Below are 20,561 nucleotides of genomic sequence, written 5' to 3'. Positions count from 1 at the left end.
TCAACTTACTCTCGGTAGTACTCCATGTCGCGATCTCGCAGAAGATGTAGTATTTTGGTGGCGTGACCAAGCTTTTCGCGCTCTTGCAAAGCAGGACGAACCCACCACCGCCGCTGGCGTCATCTCTTCTGCGAATGCTTCTGCGCGTCATGCATCGCCAGAAAGGTGCTTGCCAACAAGCCTATCAGTACTGCCTCTTCTTGCTCAGGGTTCATTGTCGTTGCTTGCAGCGATGAGGCGCAAAATAAAACCATGCGAACTCTACGCGAGCGGAGATAAGTGCGCAGTTTCGAGGCTGAGGGCGCATCCGGTATATCCCGCGCTTGTTTGGAGGTTAGCGCTTTACACCACAGATGGCGCTGTATCGCGTTCCGGCGGTGCGGTGGGCAAGCAGTGTGAACGGCGCGAATTCCGGCGGCAGGAGAATTCCGTTCGCTGTAGACGCCGGATTTTCCGGTGTGAACGTGCCCTAACGCTTCTTTTCGCGCCTTCTCAAAAGTCTCAATATTAATACGAATGCAGTTTCCAGGCCGGTGGGTACAATACGTACCTCTTAAAGAAGTTTGAGGTTTGACGGAACCCCGTCTGGTAGGCAAGAAACATTGTCAAGGGTATACAGAAAACTCGGGGTACTACGCCGACGAAAGTATAGACTTAAAAGAACAGGACGCTTCGGCTCCCACACGGGGGCCCTTTTCACTGGTAAGTCGCCTACACAAGTACCATACGACCGCTACTTGAATATACCGAAGCCGCGTGGGACCCGCAGAAAAAGAAGGATACTAGTCGCATAGAAAAGGTGCAAAACAAGGTGCTCGGATTTAGCTACAATGCTTGCACACGCAATCCGGACTGCCCTTACTTGAATCGCGCCGTAAACTTCACCGATCTCGTCAGTATCGTCACCGGCCGAAAAAAAAAAAAAACTAGACTTCCATTCGTATATGCAATTTAATACCACCCGACCGACAGGAGGCAAACATGAGAAAAGATTATTAATGCCCCAAACAAGAACCAACGCCTATCCCTACCCTTTCTATCCACGAACGATATCGGAATGATGATGTGTGGTGTTTTATGGCGCAAGGGTCCAGGTATGGCCAAAGAGCGCCATGACAAATGGTAACGCTATCGATTAATTGTGGATGGCGTGGACAATAAATTCTTGATGGTAGATGTGACATGGCTGTAGAAGGGCCTAAAAACTGTCGCTGTAAATGGCGTAAAACATGTAGGTGGTAAAATAATGACACTAACTAGTTAGTGATGTGGGCTATGGCAAATAGGCTTCGTTAAAAACGTATGATGTAAGACATCTAACAGTGATACTAGGGCTTGAAGAGAGCCCTTGAATACAAGGGCAGTTAATCACATGCTAAAATTACCTGGCCAAATGATTTTCAGGGTGTTTACTTCATTTAGGAATTCTAAAACTGTTTTCAGGTTAAAAAGCGGTTCATAACTAAGAAAATATTGTCACAGTGCGTCACAGTGCGTATCATAGTGCGTATATTCCGCCGGTTTGTGCAAAATTTCGCGCATGTTGCTTGTCCCCTGACTGACCTCCTCAAGAAAGACGTTCCTTTCTGCTGGGGCTCTGAACAAGCGACTTCTTTCTCGCGCCTCATCACGCTACTCACCACACCTCCTGTTCTCGCCTATTTTGACGCCTCTGCTCCGACAGAAATTTGCACTGACGCCAGTGGATACGGCATCGGCGCAATTTTAGCCCAACGCCAACGTGGGCACAACCGCGTTATCGCCTACGCCAGCCGCCTCCTCTCCCCGTCTGAGCGCAATTATTCGATTACTGAGCGGGACTGTCTCGCCCTCATTTGGGCTGTGGGCAAGTTCCGACCTTACATATATGGTCGACCACTTACGGTTATAACCGATCACCACGCCTTTTCTTGGCTTTCTTCCCTCAAGGATCCCACCGGACGCCTCGGTCGCTGAGCCCTACGCCTTCAGGAATACACATACACTGTAGTCTACAAGTCGGGTCGTTTACATCAGGACGCCGACTGCCTGATCTCGTCACCCCGTCTATGCACCGAACGATTTAGTGGATGCCGCACCGATCTGCGTTCTCTCGCTTTCCGCCTTGAAAGACATGGGGGCTGAACAGCGACGCGATGAATCGTTACGGCAGCTTATCGAACGCCTGCTCTCTGACCCGTCTGACCCATCCCTTCACATATTCGTACTACAAAATGACACCCTGTATCGCCGCAACATGCACCCAGACGGGCCCGAGCTGCTAATCGTCATTCCGTCTCATCTTCAGCAGACGGTACTCCAGCAACTGCACGACGTTCCCACTGCTGGACACCTTGGCGTCTCTCGGACCTATGACCGAATTCGGCGACGATTTTTATGGCCCCGTCTCAACCGCTCCGTCCGTCGCTATGTCGCCGCGTGTGAGTCGTGTCAACGCCGAAAGCGACCAGCTGTACATCCCGCTGGTCTGCTGCAGCCTCTGGATATACCGACCGACCCTTTTTTTTTCGCGTTGGCGTTGATCTCGGACCATTCCCTATATCAAACGACGGAAATAAGTGGATTGCCGTCGCTACAGACTATACCACCCGCTATGCCATTACAAGAGCCCTTCCCACCAGTTGCGCTACAGACGTCGCTGACTTCTTGCTTCACGACGTTATCTTACACCACGGCGCACCTCGTCAACTTCTCACCGATCGCGGGCGATACTTTCTTTCCAAAGTCATCGACGACTTACTTCGATCCTGTGCTACTAAACACAAGCTTACTACAGCCTACCATCCTCAAACTAACGGTATTACTCAACGCCTGAACCGGACAATAACGGACAAGCTCGCGATGTATGCTTCCTCCGATCATCGTGACTGGGACACTGCTTTACCATTTGTCACGTTTGCGTGAAATTCCTCGCGCCACGACACAGCTGGTTATTCGCCCTTCTACCTTCTATATGGCCGTGAACCGACCTTGCCTTTCGAGACTCTACTTTCGACCACACTCGACTCGCCGACGGAGTACGCTCGTGATGTCATAACCACAGCGACCCAGGCACGCCAGATTGCCCGTCTTCGTCTCTCTGCTTCACAGACACGTCAGAAGTGCCGTTACGATCAGCGCCACCGCGATGTCGAATGCGAACCAGGTGCTCTTGTGCTAGTTTGGTCTCCATCTCGACGTGTCGGTCTTTCGGAGAAACTCCTATCGCAATACTACGGCCCTTATCGCATCCTCCGCCAGGTGACGCCTGTCACATATGAAGTGTCTCCACTGGATGCTACCGTGCCTTCACCTCTATCTGATGTCGTCCACAGTCAGCCGCCTCAAACCGTTCCTTTCTGGAACCAGTGAGTCGCACCAGTAAGGTGCTTCTTCTGACGGGGGTAATGTCACAGTGCGTAAGGTGGAAAGAAGAGGACATGGTTGGTGCCCTGGGAGACGACAAAGAAGATTCTGGGTTTTCGCTTCTCTGCGCAGCCATTAAAACCCATCTGTAAATACCAGTACGCTTCTACCTTCCCGTAACATTATGATGGGTGAAGAGGTATGTTTTCGCGATATGCAGAAGGGAAATACCTTTTCCTCTCTGCTTCTATTGCAGGGCACTGAATAAGAACATGGACAACTGTCAGAATATTGCCGCACTTACTACAAATCGGAGGATCATTCCCAGTCAAGAGGTAAGAGTGAGTACTGTAAGTGTGTCCTATTGTTAATCGACAAACAACTACTACCTTATATCGTGCCGTTTTCCCAGTTATTCAGTACCCTAGTTTTGGTTTTATCATGTGTAGCTTATTTAGTACCAGGGCATCCCACTCTCCTAGCCAATGCTTCCTTAGCATACGGCGTAGAAAATACTTTAGGTCTGTGACAGGGATGGGGATATTTGCGTCTGCTATCACTAAAGGTTACTGACGTAGCATTTTTGTCAGCAGCTTCATTGCCTTTTATACCTTTGTGGCCAGCTACCCAGCATACAACAATCATTTGGTTGCACAGATATGCAGAGCACAATAAACTGTACAGTTCATTAAAAACCGAGTTCTTGTGTTTCCGTAGACTACTTAGGGCTTTGACTACACTTAATGAATCAGTGAACACAATGGCCCTAGAGAGATTTGTGAGCCTTATGTGTTTAGCAGCCGATACTATAGCGTATGCTTCTGCTGTAAAAATAGATGTGTGTGGATTTAGTGCCCAAGATGTAGAAAATGAGTCTCAGAGAGCTGCGTAAGAAACGCCAGCAGTGGACTTCGAAGCATCTGTGTAGTATTCTGCGCAGGAGTACTTCTCCTGGAGTTCAAGAAAATGGGAATGTATATGTGCCTCCGGTGCTTGTTTGGATATTTCTATGAAAGAGATGTCACACTGAATAGTCTGCCATTCCAAGGCGGTGGAAGCAAAGTAGGGACCATTAGTACAACCTCTAGAAGAGGGACCTCTGTTTTTTCTGACAGTGCTTCCAACCGCAGAGACAGAGGGGGCCGGTTGGCTGGGCGGTTACGGAACAGCCTGACAGTGGACATGTCGCGAATGGTAGAATGACATGGATGCTGGATGTCTGATTTAACTTTCAGGGCATAGGAGAGACTTAAATATGTCTTTTGGAGATCCAGAGACCACTCATTGGACTCAACGTATAGGCTTTCAACAGGACTAGTCCTGAAGGCAGCTGTAGCAAGACGGATACCCAAGTGGTGAACGGAATCTAGCATCTTCAAAGCACTAGGCGTAGCAGAGTTATAGAATATGGCTGCGTAATCAAGGCGCGACCGTATGAGACTTTTGTACAAGCTTAAGAGGCACCTCCTGTCAGTTCCCCAAGATGTCCAGGACACGATCTTCAGTAGATTCATTGTCTTCAGGCACTTCGCTTTCAAATATTTCAGGTGGGGGATAAATGTTAATCTAGAGTCTAAAATGAGGCCCAAAAATTTATGTTCATGGCTCACAGGTAGCTGTTGTCGATTAAGATAAATAGTGGGGTCAGATAATACACCTCGTTTGTTCGAGAAGAGAACACACGTGCTTTTTAGGGGGTTTAGTTTAAATCCATTCTCGTCAGCCCACTTAGATAATTTGTTTAGCCCAAGCTGTACTTGTCGCTCGCAGATAGAAATACTACATGATTTAAAACCTATTTGTACGTCATCCACATATACAGAATAAAACATTGTACGTGGTATGACATGGTACACCAGCTTCCTGCGTGAATTGTCGAGACAGGACGTTGCCAGCTCTGACACGGAACGTGCGATCAGAGAGGTAGCTCCGAATCACATTTCATAAGTTGGCTCGGACTCCCAGTCCAGACAGGTCACGGAGAATTCCAAAACGCCAGGTTGTGTCGTATGCCTTCTCCAAGTCTAAAAATACTGATAAGAAAAACTGTTTGTGCACAAAGGCATCGCGGATATTTGTCTCGATGCGGACAAGGTGATCTGTTGTGGATCTACCTTCCCTGAAACCGCATTGTAGGGCAGAGTATTTTGTTGCTTTCAAGAAAATGGATGAGGCTCCGGTTAATCATTTTCTCAAACAATTTGCATATACAACCTGTCAGAGCTATAGGCCTATAGCTACTGGCCGAGGAAGGGTGCTTGCCTTCTTTGAGAATAGGAATGACGATTGCTTCTTTTCAGGCGGACGGAATGTAGCCGGCAGAGAACGCTGATTTAAAGAGCGATAATAGTGTTTTGTGGGTTTCGGGGTTTAGGTGTTTGATCATCTCGTACAGGACTCTGTCAGTTCCTGGAGTGGACTTGTTGCAACAATGTAGTGCAGCCTGAAATTCCGCCAAATTAAATGGGCGGTTGTAGGGTTCATTTATATTTCCTTTACGATCCAGAGGTAGTCGCTCCGCTTGTTTCCGGTATCTCAAAAATGTATCTGAATAGTGGGATGAACTAAAAATCTTTTCAAAATGTGCGCCTAGAGAATCAGCTTGGTCAATAAGTGTGTCTCCTTGTGTATTTACTAATGGTAGAGGATGAGTTTCGCGGCCCTTTATTTTATTTACCCTGTTCCAGGCTTTCCTTTCATCTGTATATGAATTAATGCTGGAGATAAATCTCTGCCAACCTTCCCTTTTAGCACGGCAGCGCTTTCTTCTACCTTCCGACTTTATTTTCTTAAAGTTGATTAGGTTCTCGGCAGTTGGAAAGTCACGAAGGTGACTCCAAGCCTTATTTTGATTTTTGCGAGCTTCCTTACACTCCTCATTCCACCAGGGAATACGGCGTTTAGAAGGCGATCCGTTCGTTTGAGGGATACAGAGTGACGCAGCATCAGTTATAAAGGTCGTCAAATATGACACTGCATCATCGATAGGAAAAGTGCAGTTGTCATCCCAGGTCATATAAGTCAGCTCTCTGTATCGTTTCCAGTCGGCACCGTCAACATTCCAACGGGACAGATGTGGAGCACGCTCATCGCCTTTTGTTAATTTTAAGATGATTGGAAAATGGTCACTCCCGTATGGATTTTTGATGACGTTCCACTCTAGGTATGGCACAAGTGTACTTGATACAATACTTAAATCTATAGATGAGTATGTTTTGTGTGCCACACTGTAGAATGTTGGCTCTTTTTCATTTAACAAGCACGCATCTGTAGAGAAAAGAAAGCTTTCAATTAAGCGCCCTCTTGAATCACAACGAGAATCTCCCAGAGTGTGTTATGTGCATTTAAATCGCCTACTACGATGTAAGGTTCGGGAAGTTCTGTGATAAAGCTTTGGAATTCTGTTTTGGAAAGTTCATAGCTGGGAGGGATATATAGAGAACTAATTGTGACTAACTTATTAAACAGCACGGCTCTGATTGCAACTGCCTCAAGGGGCGTTTGCAGCTGTAAATGCTGGCAGGCGACACCCTTATCCACTATTATAGCCACACCACCAGATGAGGTGAGGGCATCGTTGCGGTCTCTGCGGTAAATGGCATATTGTCGGATAAGGTTAGTGTGTGAAGGATTGAGGTGCGTCTCCTGAACACACAGCACCTTTGGATTTAGCTTATGTAAGAGTTCCTTCATGTCATCAAAATTGTGTAATAAACCTCTTACATTCCAATGTATTATCTGTGTAGCCATATTGGAGGTGTTTTGTGGTGTGTGTCAAGAGAAATAAGGTAGCTCACGAGACCTTTCCAGGCCCCGTAATACGGGATTTTTCTTTTCTCCCGACGCGCTCCATGGAGCTACGCCGTTCCTTCGGCGCCTGGGACGCCGGAGTAGTGATGCTTGCATCGATTGCCTCGTCAGAGGCGCTGGCTGCTGCCCGCTCCGCGGGTACACTAGGGGTTTTTGGGGCCGGTCTGCACGAGCAGTGGCCCTGGGACCGGCAGGCCCGGAGGACTGCTGGCCCTGCGTTGTAGGGGGCGGAACAGCACTGGCTGCTCCTGCCAGGGGGGCTGATGGCGTAACCGCCGTCACACTCTGTGTGACTCAGGCGGCCGCCGCAGGATGTGACGCTGCCCCCCGGCGCGCCACATCGGTGTAGGAAGGACTGGACTGGTTGTGGGCCGAAAAACGCTTGCGCGCCTCTGGAAAGGAAATGTTTAGCTTGACTTTAAGTTGTATTATTTCTTTTTCTTTTTTCCATGACGGGCACGATCGCGAATAGGCGGGGTGGTCTCCATCACAGTTGGCACAATGGGTTGTGGAAGTGCAGTTATCTGAGGCGTGTTCTTTACAAGCACATTTTGCACAAGTAGCGCGCCCTCGGCAGCTCTGAGACCCATGCCCAAAACGCTGACACTTGAAGCATCGGCGCGGATTGGGTATGTACGGTCGTACACGGAGCTTACAATATCCGGTCTCGATTGAATCTGGAAGGTCACTTGTTCCAAACGTAATAATTACATGCTTTGTGGGAATTTCCTTGTCGTCACGCCTTAACTTAATTCTTTGAACCTTTACTACGTTTTGGTCTTGCCATCCATCCAACAGCTCGCTTTCGCTGAGTTCTAGAAGGTCGTCATCAGAGATGACACCACGTACAGTGTTCATTGACCTGTGAGGGCCCACTGAGACGGGGATGTCACCAAATGCAACAAGTTTAGACAATTTGTTATACTGGGGCTTATCACGCACTTCCAGAAGAAGGTCTCCACTTCCCATCTTAGTTACCTTGTAACCTGGGCCGATTGCTTCTGTCAGGCATTTTGCTACGACAAATGGAGATATAGTACGGGCTGTCTTCGTTTCGTGTTGGCTATAAATGACATGGTACTTGGGAAATATTTATTTGGGTTTCATGAAAAAGTTGAAAGTGTCATCGGTGCGCCCAATTTTCAGGGAGCGATCAGGAAGTGGGGGAAAAGCATTTGCCATATAAAATTGCCAAATTCGGCGGCGATGGTAGCCACCCACCACCGAGCCCAACAAGGGGACGCTACAAGGTTGGAATGCTTGCAGACGCCAGCCATGCATCGCCGCTATAACCTAATATAAAATACCCAAGGTTGAATAGCTACACCAGGTTAACCCTTGCCGCCCAGAAATTCGGATTCGAGAAGAAGTGACTAGAAGACAGGACCGATGGAAAAGTGAGAGAGAAAGACAAAAGATTGAAGAGGGGGACAGGAAAAGGCGACTGCCGATTTCCTCCAGGTGGGTCAGTCTGGAGGTGCCGTCTATGTGAAGCAGAGGCCGAAGAGGTGTGTTGCCTCCGCCGGGGGGCCTTAAAGGTCCGAACACCCCGCATCGGCTCAAACCCCAGGATCCCCCTTTCCCCAGACACGGCAAAGCCGCGCATGCTACATGCGGGAGGCTCCAACCCTCATGTGCTCGGATACGTGGTGGCGCAACTCACCAAACGCCTGCTGACGCAGACGCCCCTGCGGGGACGATATCGGAATGGAATTCACTGCCACGCGAGGTGACACAAATGACGTCTCTCGCATTCATTTTATCAGCCGTGTGTAATATTGCTTAGTAAGGTTCCTTGCCCATCGTTTGATACGAAATAAAGAAAATGTGCAAATTAACAGAAGGAAAGAAAAACGTCGCAGTTTCGCCCGAAAGGCGAAGCATCAATTGCGATGGCTAATTAGTAGAGAGCTATACGGAGCAAGCATATAGTTGTTTTATCGGCTGCATAAACTTGGACACATTCGCTTACTGAAGGCGCGTAAACACTAGCGGAAAAACGCGCGCGGTGCGCCGCCGGCGGCAAAGCGCAGCTGCGGCAGGGCGGCCACACCAACCGGCGGCGGGCCGCTGCGGCCGTCACGTGACAGGATAGACTCCTCTCTCCTTCTCGAACTATCCGTGATGCGTGCAGACGATAGTGGGTAACGAGTTTCCGGCTGACACCGGACGCGAGTACGAAACGAGCGGTCGGGCGGGTCCAGCATGAAAGCAGCTTCCCGCGCGTACGTCACGGAAGCGGTCGCTCTCATTGGTCTCCTTCATCCGCGGCACGCGGCAAACCGCAAAAATCCAGTACAGGAGCGATACCTCCCGCGGCAAGAAAAACCTGCTGCGCGGCTGCTTGCGCGGCGCGCTGCGTGCGTTTGGCGCTTGTGTGTACGCGGCTTAAGTGAATTAACAAGCATAGTGTCAGCGCGCACAAGTAAACATGAATAGATCACACACGATGACCGCAGACAACCACTGTCAAAATGCTGGCGTGCGCAAGCGCGCAAAGGTTCGTGCAGTCTATCGCTTCAACGGAAACTGAGCGGCAAAAGGCACTGAACATAAAAAGGTAGGAGCTGTGTGCAGATCTCATTCAAGATACGGTACGCGCGACCGCTCGCAGCCGCGCAAAGTACAAGTACGCAGTTGTTGGTAGAGTAGAAGTCGCACCCCCTCCCTCCACGCTGCCTTTCCACTTTCCTGCTTTCGCGCGTGAGATTGAATCGCCAGATTCCCTTGCACCGGGTCACTAATGCGCAGTTGGTTACGGAGCACAACGACGCCCCCCCCCCCTCTCTCTCTCGCTTCTATCCACCCAAGGTCTTTCGCGCGACGGAGACGTCGTTTGCTCTCCGCCGTGCGTTCGCTCTCCGTGAAAGTGCGCGTACCTCGGGCCTTCACTCGCACATACAGCATACGGCACGCTGCGACGATTTTAGCGCCCTTGGACTATACGGAACCTCACGGCGACGGCGACGGCTGAAATCAGCCTGGAGTATACATATCATTGCTATCACAATAAAAAGAAGGGGGGGGGGGGTCTTTTTATTATTTTCAGAAGATTCCGTTTTTCCCGTTACGTACGGTGACTTAGGGTCCTTTTTTGTTCGCTTTTGTAATGCTAACACCCTCGGCGCCTGTGTTGCTTCTATGTTCCGACGATGTTCTGTTACCCTTGTATTTGTTATCGTATATCTTCCTTTACCACCCGTGCCTTGGCTGCCCAAAGCCGCTGGCAGTATTGAATAAATAAATGAAAATAAATTAACAATAAAGATCCTTTCATTTTATAGTGTCAGCAAGGGCTCCGTGCGGAGGCCGAAACGTTTTTTTTTTTTCCTATTAAATCTATGCTTTCGTTGGCGTAGTACCCCTGGTTCTTTCTGCCCTTCACAATACCTCTAGTTCATCATGCGCGCTCCGAGCCGTGACCCCACGTCAGACGGCGAAGCCGATCCCTTAGATAATCTTGTTTTCCTAAGCAAGCTTTTCAACGGGTTGCGTACTGTTCACCGTCATGCGCGACGTCAAAATTTGGAGCGTGCAGGCTACGTTTTATGTCTAGGGTTCGTTGGGTCTCGCTGATTGTACACGAGTGGCGTAATGTTTTACAAGCTGGAAGCCTCCGATGCGGTTGACAGTCTGTAGCCAAGGAGGCAATTGATCTCCATAATCGAAACAGTGCATCGCGTCCCTTTTTACAGTGAGGATGCCATATTGTTACTTCTAGAGGAATGCGAGTAATGCGCAACTTCGTGATCAAGCTATGCAATCATGACTGATGTATACATGGCTGCCGACATCAGCTAAGCAATCGAGACGTTAGCAAGAAGTGTAGGCTGAATACGAAATCCCAGAGTTGCACAACGACACTGCGTATACGCTTTGCTTCGGTTGCGTTGATCCGATTTCTGCTAAAGCCGTAGATTCGCGATTCGGTCGACGGTAAATAGTGTTCAAGTAGCGTAATCACATTCTGGTTGTGTGTTCTTTTTTTTCGAAGGCTTAAACGCTTATGATGGGTAGCACCTGACTATGGCACGCAACGTTTGCTGGGCAACGTAAACTGAATGCGCATTGGCTAGAACGCAGTGGCAAAGTGAACGTTTGTACCCATTCTTTCACCATCGTAATGTACGTAGTTGGTTCTCTTGGTACATTACTCACAGAAAATGTTTGACTTTACTTTAACGGCTACATATAGCCAACGCTTGAGCATTGCCTGGGCGCATTTCTGTGCGAAAAAAAAATAAATGTTGACCTTTGCTTGAATAAATTTTCTACATTCTTTTTCTGCTGGTATCGGTCAGAAAGCAAATCCTTCTTTCATCGCATTCGAGTGTACTTAGTTACAGCGCCATTCGTATATCACATAGCATATTTAAAAAGAAATTCTTATAGCTGCTGATCAGTTCAAGGAATGGCAACAACATGCATCTTACATTTGTGGTCTAAATATGTGGTCTTACACGCTGTATTGTTTCCTTACTACGAGAAGGGCACACCGTATTTAAGGTAAGAAATACATGTATATAACGAAAAATTTCGGCTAGCTTCAGCAATGAGTACTTTGAATTTGTGGGCATTCATTTCAAGGACCAATAGTATCAATGAATTCCCTTACAGAGGCAATGGTCCTGGGTGCTTGCTCAGCCCCATCCATCGTAAACCCAGAAGGCTAGGCATGCTGTCATTTATAAAATCAACGCACCTCAAAAAAGCCGCTTATAGGCACCCTGTGTCTGCCAGCAGGGCTTAAAGTCTAGCTTCAATGGAGGGGGGGGGGGGGGGGCCTAATAGGCGGGCGACCAGTATAGCGCGCGGACACACGCTTATTATACATATATACATATATGTTAGGCGTTGAATCGCATGATCGGGTAGTGAAACAGGTCAAAGAATAGAAGCATATAGGAAAGATACCAGGAGCAGTGTGACAAAACCTGCTTTCCTGTTCTTGCTCATTCACCATGAACCAATTAATCACGAGTAAACAATTCATCGAAAAATTGGAGGATTACAATAACCCCGCAGAAAGGACTACTGGTATTATAATCGCCTCCAGCGCTTGTCTAATGGGTGCCGCAGTGCTACAGTTGACCTGCAGAAGCTCCCCCCCCCCCCCTCCCGGGCCCCCCCTGACTTTAAGCACTGTCTGCCATTGTGCGAGTGAACAATCTCTCTGTTTCGCCTTCTTTTTTGTTTAATATCTCATCATTTCTCCCACGTACAAGCTAGCGATCCGGACGCCCGCCTACTTAACCTCCCTGCCTTCACTTCTTTCTTACTCTCTCTCTTAGTATGGACGGAGTCTTTAATAGTACGATGGGCGGATACTTCGGCTTGATGAGCGTTCGAGTGCACGAACACTCATCACTGTCAACAACCACACATATTTTCGTTAGTTGGGCATGTCAATCAAGCATATTTGCGCGGGAACGAGCACACTTTATTTTAGCTAAAATACAATATGCACCATAACGTAAGCGCCATTTAAATTGGGAAACACCACGTGCGCGAGTAAAACATCGATTCTGAAACGGCGCCCGTACGAAGTTGTCCGATACTCACGGGAATCACATCTCGCCAGCGTTCCATTAGGTGTAGGTGGAGCCAAGCATCCACTGGCTCACAGGCAACCCCTGACGTCACAAGGCACTCTCCGCCATTCGGTGTCAGCAGCTGCGCAATATCCCTGTAGGCTTTGGGCTGATCTTTGACGTAATGGAAGCACAGGAGCGAATAGATGCGATCAAAGTGGCCGTACGCATTCAGCAGCTCCGCGACGTCACTGCCGCCGAAGTCGAACACACGATACTCTACGTTGTCGTGCACGGAGTTTCTCTTCGCGAAGTCGATCATCGAAGGCGATTTGTCGATGGCCAGGATCGTCTTGCAGGGCAAGGATGAGGAAACGAGGTAGTCTTTCGTGAAGGTCCCCGGCCCGCACCCAATGTCCAAGTATCGATGGCAGTCACGTGGCTTTCCATGGAACCGTATTCTCCTCAAGGCGTCGAGATCTTCCTTTGCCGTGTGGTGTTCAAAGCCATTGTAGCCTTCCACATCCAAAATGCACTGAGAGCCGGTTTTCACAGCGGACGGCGGACGCATTGCGAGCCTCGCCTAACAGAGCCGGAATTCTAGCTGTCTGTGATTGTACCAGGGCTTTTTGCCGCCTCGGATGAGTCACTGTCAGATAAGATGTGTCAGGCAGTCCGTTCAAGTGTAAACAACTTTTCCGCAGAACTCGCAGTGCCTGAACAGATGGTAAAAAAAAAGAGAAAAGTACGTAAGCCCCATGTCTTATCTGAAATGGACAGTGATAAGAAGAGTCCTCCGTGGCTAAAAAAAAGGGACCTTCAGTGTGGTGGATATATATGACAGCTTCGCTGATTCAATAAAATACCAACAGGGTGTCTTTTTTTTTTCTTTTTTAGACTCTGACTGTTAGGCCTAAATAACTGCGACAAATAGCCCATGCGTGGAGACAGTCGCGTGCAATAGTTGGCATCGCCTTCATTTTGTTTTCTGTTTCCTTTTTGTAAACAAATATTTTACAAGGCAGTCTTACAATAAACTCGCGTCTGCGTTATCGCTATGTACATAGACTCCTTCACTGCAACCTCTATACTGTGAACAATATGAGGAATAAATGCTCGATTCGAATAATCAAATCGGGAACTGCAAGAGTGAAGTGCTTATGGCTCATAACGTCCACCTTTCCTCGTAGCGCCAGCTTTGGTATTGGAAAGAGTTGATTCTTATATTCAATAGGCAATCAATGACGGCGCCGTTCTATGTGTAGATTATTTTTGTGCAAAGCCTGCGCGCTATCTTGCAATACTGCCTGATTGGCGTTTAACTTCCAATAGTAAAACGGGACAATATGAAGTGGCGACGTACTGTAGAGCTCCCGGTCAAATTTGACCACACGTAGTTATTTAATGTGCTCCAAAAGCGCGCTACACGAGCGAATTTGCATTCCTCCTCCGCAGTAAGCCGGCCGGTGGGTCCTGGAATCAAAACCGCGAGCTTGTCCTTGGCAGCAGAGTGCCCTAGTCAATGAGTCATGACAAGATGTAATGAGGCGTTTTTAAGCTAAGCCTTTACAATGCGACCGCGCCCATACGTTTGCATCCTTGCAAGCCATGTCACTGCTCCAAGGTGGTGAAAGTACTGCGTGCCCGCAGTATCTTCGTGGCTGCTGCATCAAGCTGAATCGAGGCACCCTAAGGGTGCCTCGATGCCAGCGCCGCCGTTCAGGGTGGTGCCATCCTTTGACCGCCCCCGCGCCGCCGCTTTCTCGCTGCGACGCCATCTAGAATCACAGCGAGCGGTTGCGAGTGCTTGGTGCCGGTGCTTAGTTCGAGACACAGTGCGCGCGGATGCTTCGCTGACGCTTCTACTTGCTGGACAGTGTTCAGCCGCATGAATGACAAGCTTGTCAAGTGCATCGAGTCGACATGACGGGCTGTTGTGTTCCCAAGTGCACCGGATCGACGCGTAAAGGGCTTCGTTGTTTACGCTTCCCCCGGGACCCAGAGCGAAGGAAGAGATGGGAAGCCCAAGTGAAGCGGTATCACTGGAAGGCAACGGATAGCTCCTACATTTGCGAGGTAAGTGTCAAGAAAGTTTAGACTTTCGCACCATGTTTTTCATTTAAATAAGAAAGTATTCTCTGATCCTCGCTCACGTACCTACGTTGGCTCACGAACTAAGCACTGCACCGATGCTGTCAGAGTAGCCTATGGTTTGCGAGCGCGCGTCGCATAGGCTTTTGCCGTTTTGATCGGCGCAGTCTATGCGAGTATAGTACCCTTATTTTAAGGACTGACGAAAATGCTTCGCCGCGAAATAGCCTTACATTAGCTACAAATCGTCATGTAAACCACCTAGTTTACTTTTTCACGGGAAGCACACATCATGTGTCTCTCGTTTTTTTTTTTTTTTTTTTTTCTCCGTGAGTTTCTTTTTTCGCTACTGGTTATTTGGGACTAAAGAACGCAGTGCTTCTTCTGGGGAGAGCAGCTGTTGTGTACGTGGCAAGCGAAGCATTGTGATTTTCTCTATTCTCAGCAGATATCTTGCGGATCTCATGTTGTTACGTTATATAGCTGACTTTTTAGACGAATATATTTGTAGCATGGTGCTCGTAAGCCGATGGTCATTCGTGCTCATTCCCTATCGTAGTGGGTACTGTGACGGTCTTTAAATGCCTGTGCACGGTATGCCCAGGTGTAGTAGAGTTAAGGGGCATCATGGGACCAAAATGTTTCGGCCCTTTCTGGCATGGTGTCTGTTAATTGTAGCCTGTGCATTTCTTCGAAACGTGTGAAGCGAGGTAATACAGCATTACTTCTGCGAAAATTTATTTTTAAGCACTGTAATGCGTTTTCTGTATTTACAAGGTAACTTTTCATATCAATAATCACTTTGTTGTTTTACTTGTACTTAGAAACACTTTGAAGAGGACCAGTACGAGGGAAATCGACAGGATGGGCGCCGTCTGTTAATATCAACAGCCCTACATCATCATGGACTATATTTTCGAAGTGAAAAACATTGCTAATCTGTATTTGACTGCCTTAGTTTCATTTACGGTTTTTGTACGCGATATGTATGCAGTGTTGTTTATTTGTTTAATGTGGTTATCAGTGTTCTAATGGTTATTTATAAAATGTTCTCTACTCGCCATCGATGTGTTTGGCTGATGCGACGTATTCGATGGTAGCTGATGTATTCTGGCTGGATATCTTGATTAATATTATCCGCGGTTGCGTTTTCTTGTTTGTATTCTTATTTTCGATTTATATTGTGTGTAATAAGGTTGATGTACTCACTTGAACCCCCCCATGTAATGAATAAATTAAAAAAGTTGCAGTGGCTTAGCTCGGCTATGCCAGGATATACGTACGGTTAGCAAAGGTTCAGCTGATTATTCTTAGCTTTCCTGGTTGTCTCCTACGCTCAACCGCTAATTGCCAGGCAACTACTTCGGGATCCGATGAGTCAAGCTTCTCCGTTCTTCTGCGCTGTTGAGCAGCATTTGCGCTCTCCTTCTCCATGGCTATACCACACTGGCAAACGCCAGTCAGAAGCGCAGCGGCTCCAGCGCAGTGTCAGACGGCGACTGCACAGCGAGCGAGCGCCGGCGCCAGTGCGTCTACCACGGCTACGACGTCACTCCTCTGGAATGCGCAGACCGGCGGCGGAGTGCGCGAGAGGTGCCGGCTCCGGTGGCTCCGGTGCGCAAGCCGTGTGACATCACTGATCCTTGCGCATGCGCAGCACGGCTCTTGATGTGCCGCGCGAAACGGGTTTGGCTAGGCCAGTGTAGCTAACGCTACAAAAATGTCACAGTTTCGCCCTAAGGGCGAAGCAATGAATGCGATAGCAACACAGCAATGTCATACGAAGTAAGGTGAGCGGCTTTGGTAGCAATATAAATTGTAGTAAACATGAGCTGATTAACTAAGCAGGTGTGCTGCGGCGTAAGTATACCGACATGAAGAGAGACTCGATGACCACGAGAAGGCGCGTGTGAAACGGTGGTGTTGATGAGAAGCGCTTCCCGTGGGCAGCGCGTGCGAAGGGACACACCTGTAGCGCTGCACTGCCGATCCGGGCAGCATTACATGTGTAGCGTGCGTTGGAAAATGTGGCCCGACTATTGCTAACTCAATGAACAAGCGTGGTGTGAGCGCGCACAAACAAACATGAATAGATCACACTGAATGACTGCAGACAACGACTGTCAAAACGCTGGCAGCAAGCCCATACGCTGCAGCGGGCGAAGGTACGTGCGGTCTATCGCTTCAACAGAAACTGAGCGGCGAATGCACAGTGCATAAAGGTCAGAGCCGTGTGGAGATAAGAGACGGTGCGGTCGAGCGACGAGCGCGGTTGTTGGCAGAGTAGAAGTTCGCCCCCCCCCCCCCCCGCTCCCTCCGGCGCTGGCTTCCCGCTTCCTTGCTTGCGCGTGGGAGAGATAAGAGACTGTGCGGACGAGCGACGAGCACGGTTGTTGGCAGTGAAGTGCACCCCCCCCCCCCCCCTGTTCCCTCCGGCGCTGGCTTTCCGCTTCCTTGCTTGCGCGTGGGAGATTGAGTGCGTTCGCTCTCGGTGATAGCGCGCGTCCCCGCACGCTTCCGCTGGGGCATACGGCGCGCGGCGTAGATTTTATCTATACGGAACCTCACGGCGACGGCGACGGCAGAAATCCTGTTGAAGTGTCCATATAATTGCTATCGCAATAAAAAGAACTCTCCCTATTCCGAATTGTGTGTGTCGAGCCTACCTTGCGAATTTTTTTTATCTCGTCTTTCAACATAACCGTCAGGCGCCACACAGTACATATAATTTTTCATGTACATATCTCTTTCGTGATTGACTGTACTAGACATTACTAAGTAAATGCATTTTGTGCATCGTTTGGTTTCTTGTGGGTACTACGCAAGATTGACACAGACAAGTTACGTTGCATTTTTCTCTACAGCACTAACTAAACCTTATTTTCACATCGCAGTTATTTTTACACCAGCTTAATCCTGTCAGCACACAGTTTTGTGGGCAAAAAAGCAAAATTGCGCGTAGATATTGTCAAATAATTGCAACGAACGCGAAGAGCACGCGCAACGCAAGGGAAACTAACCGCCGTGCGCGGGTGGCTGGCTACGGTAAAGGAGGCGTGACGTGTAAACCAAAATACAACAGCGAAAAAGAAAAACTCCCACACACAGGGGGTCGCAAACCTTATATACCAAGCATCGAAGCGCAAAAAAGATAGTGCGTATTTCAAACATACACACGGCATATTAAATGTGATTGAATTAGGCAACTTGGGGCATGTTGCCGGCGCCATACATTTACGTCTTGGACCTTCGACGAGTTCACGGCTATTGGTTATAAAGATGTGCAGATGCGATACCGATAAAAAAATCCTCATCAAGGCAAAGCACTTAGAAGTGCGCCGCGAGTAACACTATTTTTGAACGCAAGCGTAGCTGAGTCTGAGCTCGTGTGATTCAATATGGCGGCGCCAGCGGGGTTGTCTCCACCCTGAACGGCGGCGCTGGGCATCGAGGCACCCTAGTCGCGCTCCGGCGCTGCAAGCGCCGTAGCAACAGCAGGTGCTGGCGTGATAGCGCGCCCTCTCTCCACCCCCTCTCCCTCTAACGCGCGCCCTAGGAATATAAAGCGGGTTGGCGCGTGCTCCACTCGTCAACTCCTGCGCTCTCGCGTTCGTCGGCGGTCGCAGTTGATAAGCGATGGAAGCAAGACCTTCAAATAATAATAAGAATCGCAGTGATGTCAATAAAATAATAACAACTTTACGTTACTTACTTACGATTCCCTCTTCTCTCTCAACCCAGACCACCACCATCACCACCACACCAACAACACCAACACCACGGAACCCCACTATGCTCTGCATTTACACGTGTCCCTCGCGCGGGGGCATGCGACGGAGCTTTTTCAGTTTTCGCAGCAGACCGCACATAAAGCCTGATGCCGGGACAGAAGCTAAACGCAGTTTGTGCCTGACGAGGCCTCTGCCCGAACAGTTCGGAGTGATGCAGTTACAAAAATTGTAAAAAAAAATGTGCTGAACCAAACATTGACAAGAAAATTGTGTTGACCTAGAGAAGTTATGGCGAGCCGTCAGCGTCTGTGTCAGCGTCTCGACGACGACGACGATGTTGCCCCTCGGCTGCTCCGCACGTGCGAGCTGAGCGCAAGAAAGAACGGCGGCAAGAGCAACAACGTCTGTGAGGGGGCATATAATAAATGTGGGCAACCAAACGCGTCACATCTTCCCACAAAGTTATATAACGTAATGGTGTTTCGAAGGAATTTGAAATATTTCGACGAGTGATTCGGTGATGATGATGATAATGACGCAGCTTATATAAGCTAGAAAGAAAACATGCAAATGAACAGCGACGTAAAGAGCAAAAGGATATACTGAGAAATATTTTTTTAAAGAATGCCACATCAGGCTTGCAGAATTTTGGACGAACACGAACCGACATCGCCGAGGAGGGCGAAAGTTGCAGAGAGGTGATGAATGAGACCTTGAGGCGGGGCCATAACTAAATGATCCAGAAGATTTAAAAAAAACTGCCAGGCAAGAGAGATAAATGAGATACGAAAGGCGGAGAAGTTAAAGAGAGATAGATATATTTAAAATAGAAGCATGCCCATGCACAAAATAACGCGGGAGTGTCAAAGTCGGGCACTACGTCGCTTGACCGGAGTGCGTATATTGCTTTCCGCAGATGATTGCACACGCGAGAAAAAAAAGGAAGGCGAGGAGGATGGCGCGACCTTTTGGCGACGACGACGCTCGAACGCAATCATTTGGTTTGTATGAATGCACGGTTTGGAAGCAAGAAGAAGCCGCTTCGAACGGCCGTGTTCAAAATGTGCTCTGCTGGAAACAGCGCATCGGCCCTAGGCCGAGGATCTCTTGCAACGTCTACCGTTACCGGTAATTACAAGATCGTTCTTCCTCGTTTGCCATCGGGAAACACCGTTCTCAACTCAGTGTTCCTACACGTGGACCTTCGCTGGTCGGCCGTACCGCGCCCCGGATTTTCGTGATGCCCTGCTCTCGGCGCTCGATACCAAGGACATTCTCGGAGCAGGCCAGTATCAGAGGAGCCATCTGTGGCTCGTCACCTGTGCGAACAGCCTTTCCAAGCAGAAGCTCGTCGATAAAGGTGAGCTACTAGTCAAAGGACCGAAGTGCCTTGTGATCGACCCAGAAAGGCGGAACATCAAAATGAAGCTTCTGTGGCTTCCTCCTCACCTAGAACAGAAGCGTATTGTTGAAGCATTGGAACCACATAGCATGGTGCAATCCATAACCAGAGAAATGTGGCGTTGCGAAGGCATGGAGAGTTGGCAGATGACGAATTGTGATGTAGAATTCACGCTCAAAGAAGGCCTCTCTACCAGTTCCCTCCCTCATCTTCTGACGATCTTCGGACATCAATGCTTACTTTTGATTCCCGGACGACCTCCCTTGTGCCTTCGATGCAACAGAGTAGGGCACATAAGAAGACAGTGCAAAACACCACGCTGCGCGAAGTGCCACCGTTGTGGTCATAACGCAGAGGCATGCATTGGCACGTATGCTGACAAGCTTCGTGGCAGTAAACCGCTGGATGATGACACCATCGTTAACCACCTCATGGATGTAAGTGAGGTCGTAGATGCCTCCGGCGAAGTGCCTCCTGAAAACCACTGGGCTGAGGAAGTGCAAATATCGACAGCTGCGGACACAGCTACAGCGAAGGTTACTGAAGAACAAACAGTGACTAACCGTGAAAAGGACCCTTGTGCAACGTGGGCCGAATCGCCACCATTTCGGGACCAGCTTCATCCTGTCGAGGATACTGAAATGACTGAGA

The 20,561-nt window shown here is 48.8% G+C and overlaps 2 protein-coding genes across 3 annotated transcripts in view; both read right to left on the bottom strand.

Moving 5' to 3' along the window:
* The window catches only part of LOC119461674 (juvenile hormone acid O-methyltransferase-like), a 37,494-nt gene extending 24,191 nt beyond the window's left edge, over positions 1–13,303 (bottom strand). Inside the window, exon 1 of one of the 2 annotated variants that reach the window (XM_049671871.1) lies at positions 12,718–13,303. In XM_049671871.1, coding sequence (XP_049527828.1) covers positions 12,718–13,257 — 540 coding nt within the window. In that variant the 5' untranslated portion in view covers positions 13,258–13,303. The remainder of the gene's footprint in view (positions 1–12,717) is intronic. The other variant, XM_049671872.1, reaches the window with a different exon arrangement.
* Positions 1–20,561, bottom strand: part of LOC119462823 (juvenile hormone acid O-methyltransferase-like) — a 76,880-nt gene that overhangs the window by 24,581 nt on the left and 31,738 nt on the right. The gene's annotated exons all lie outside the window — the stretch shown is intronic.

Source organism: Dermacentor silvarum, chromosome 8 (genome assembly GCF_013339745.2).
Source record: "Dermacentor silvarum isolate Dsil-2018 chromosome 8, BIME_Dsil_1.4, whole genome shotgun sequence".
Classification (NCBI taxonomy): Eukaryota; Metazoa; Arthropoda; class Arachnida; order Ixodida; family Ixodidae; genus Dermacentor; species Dermacentor silvarum.
This window is presented reverse-complemented; position numbering and strand designations above follow the sequence as displayed.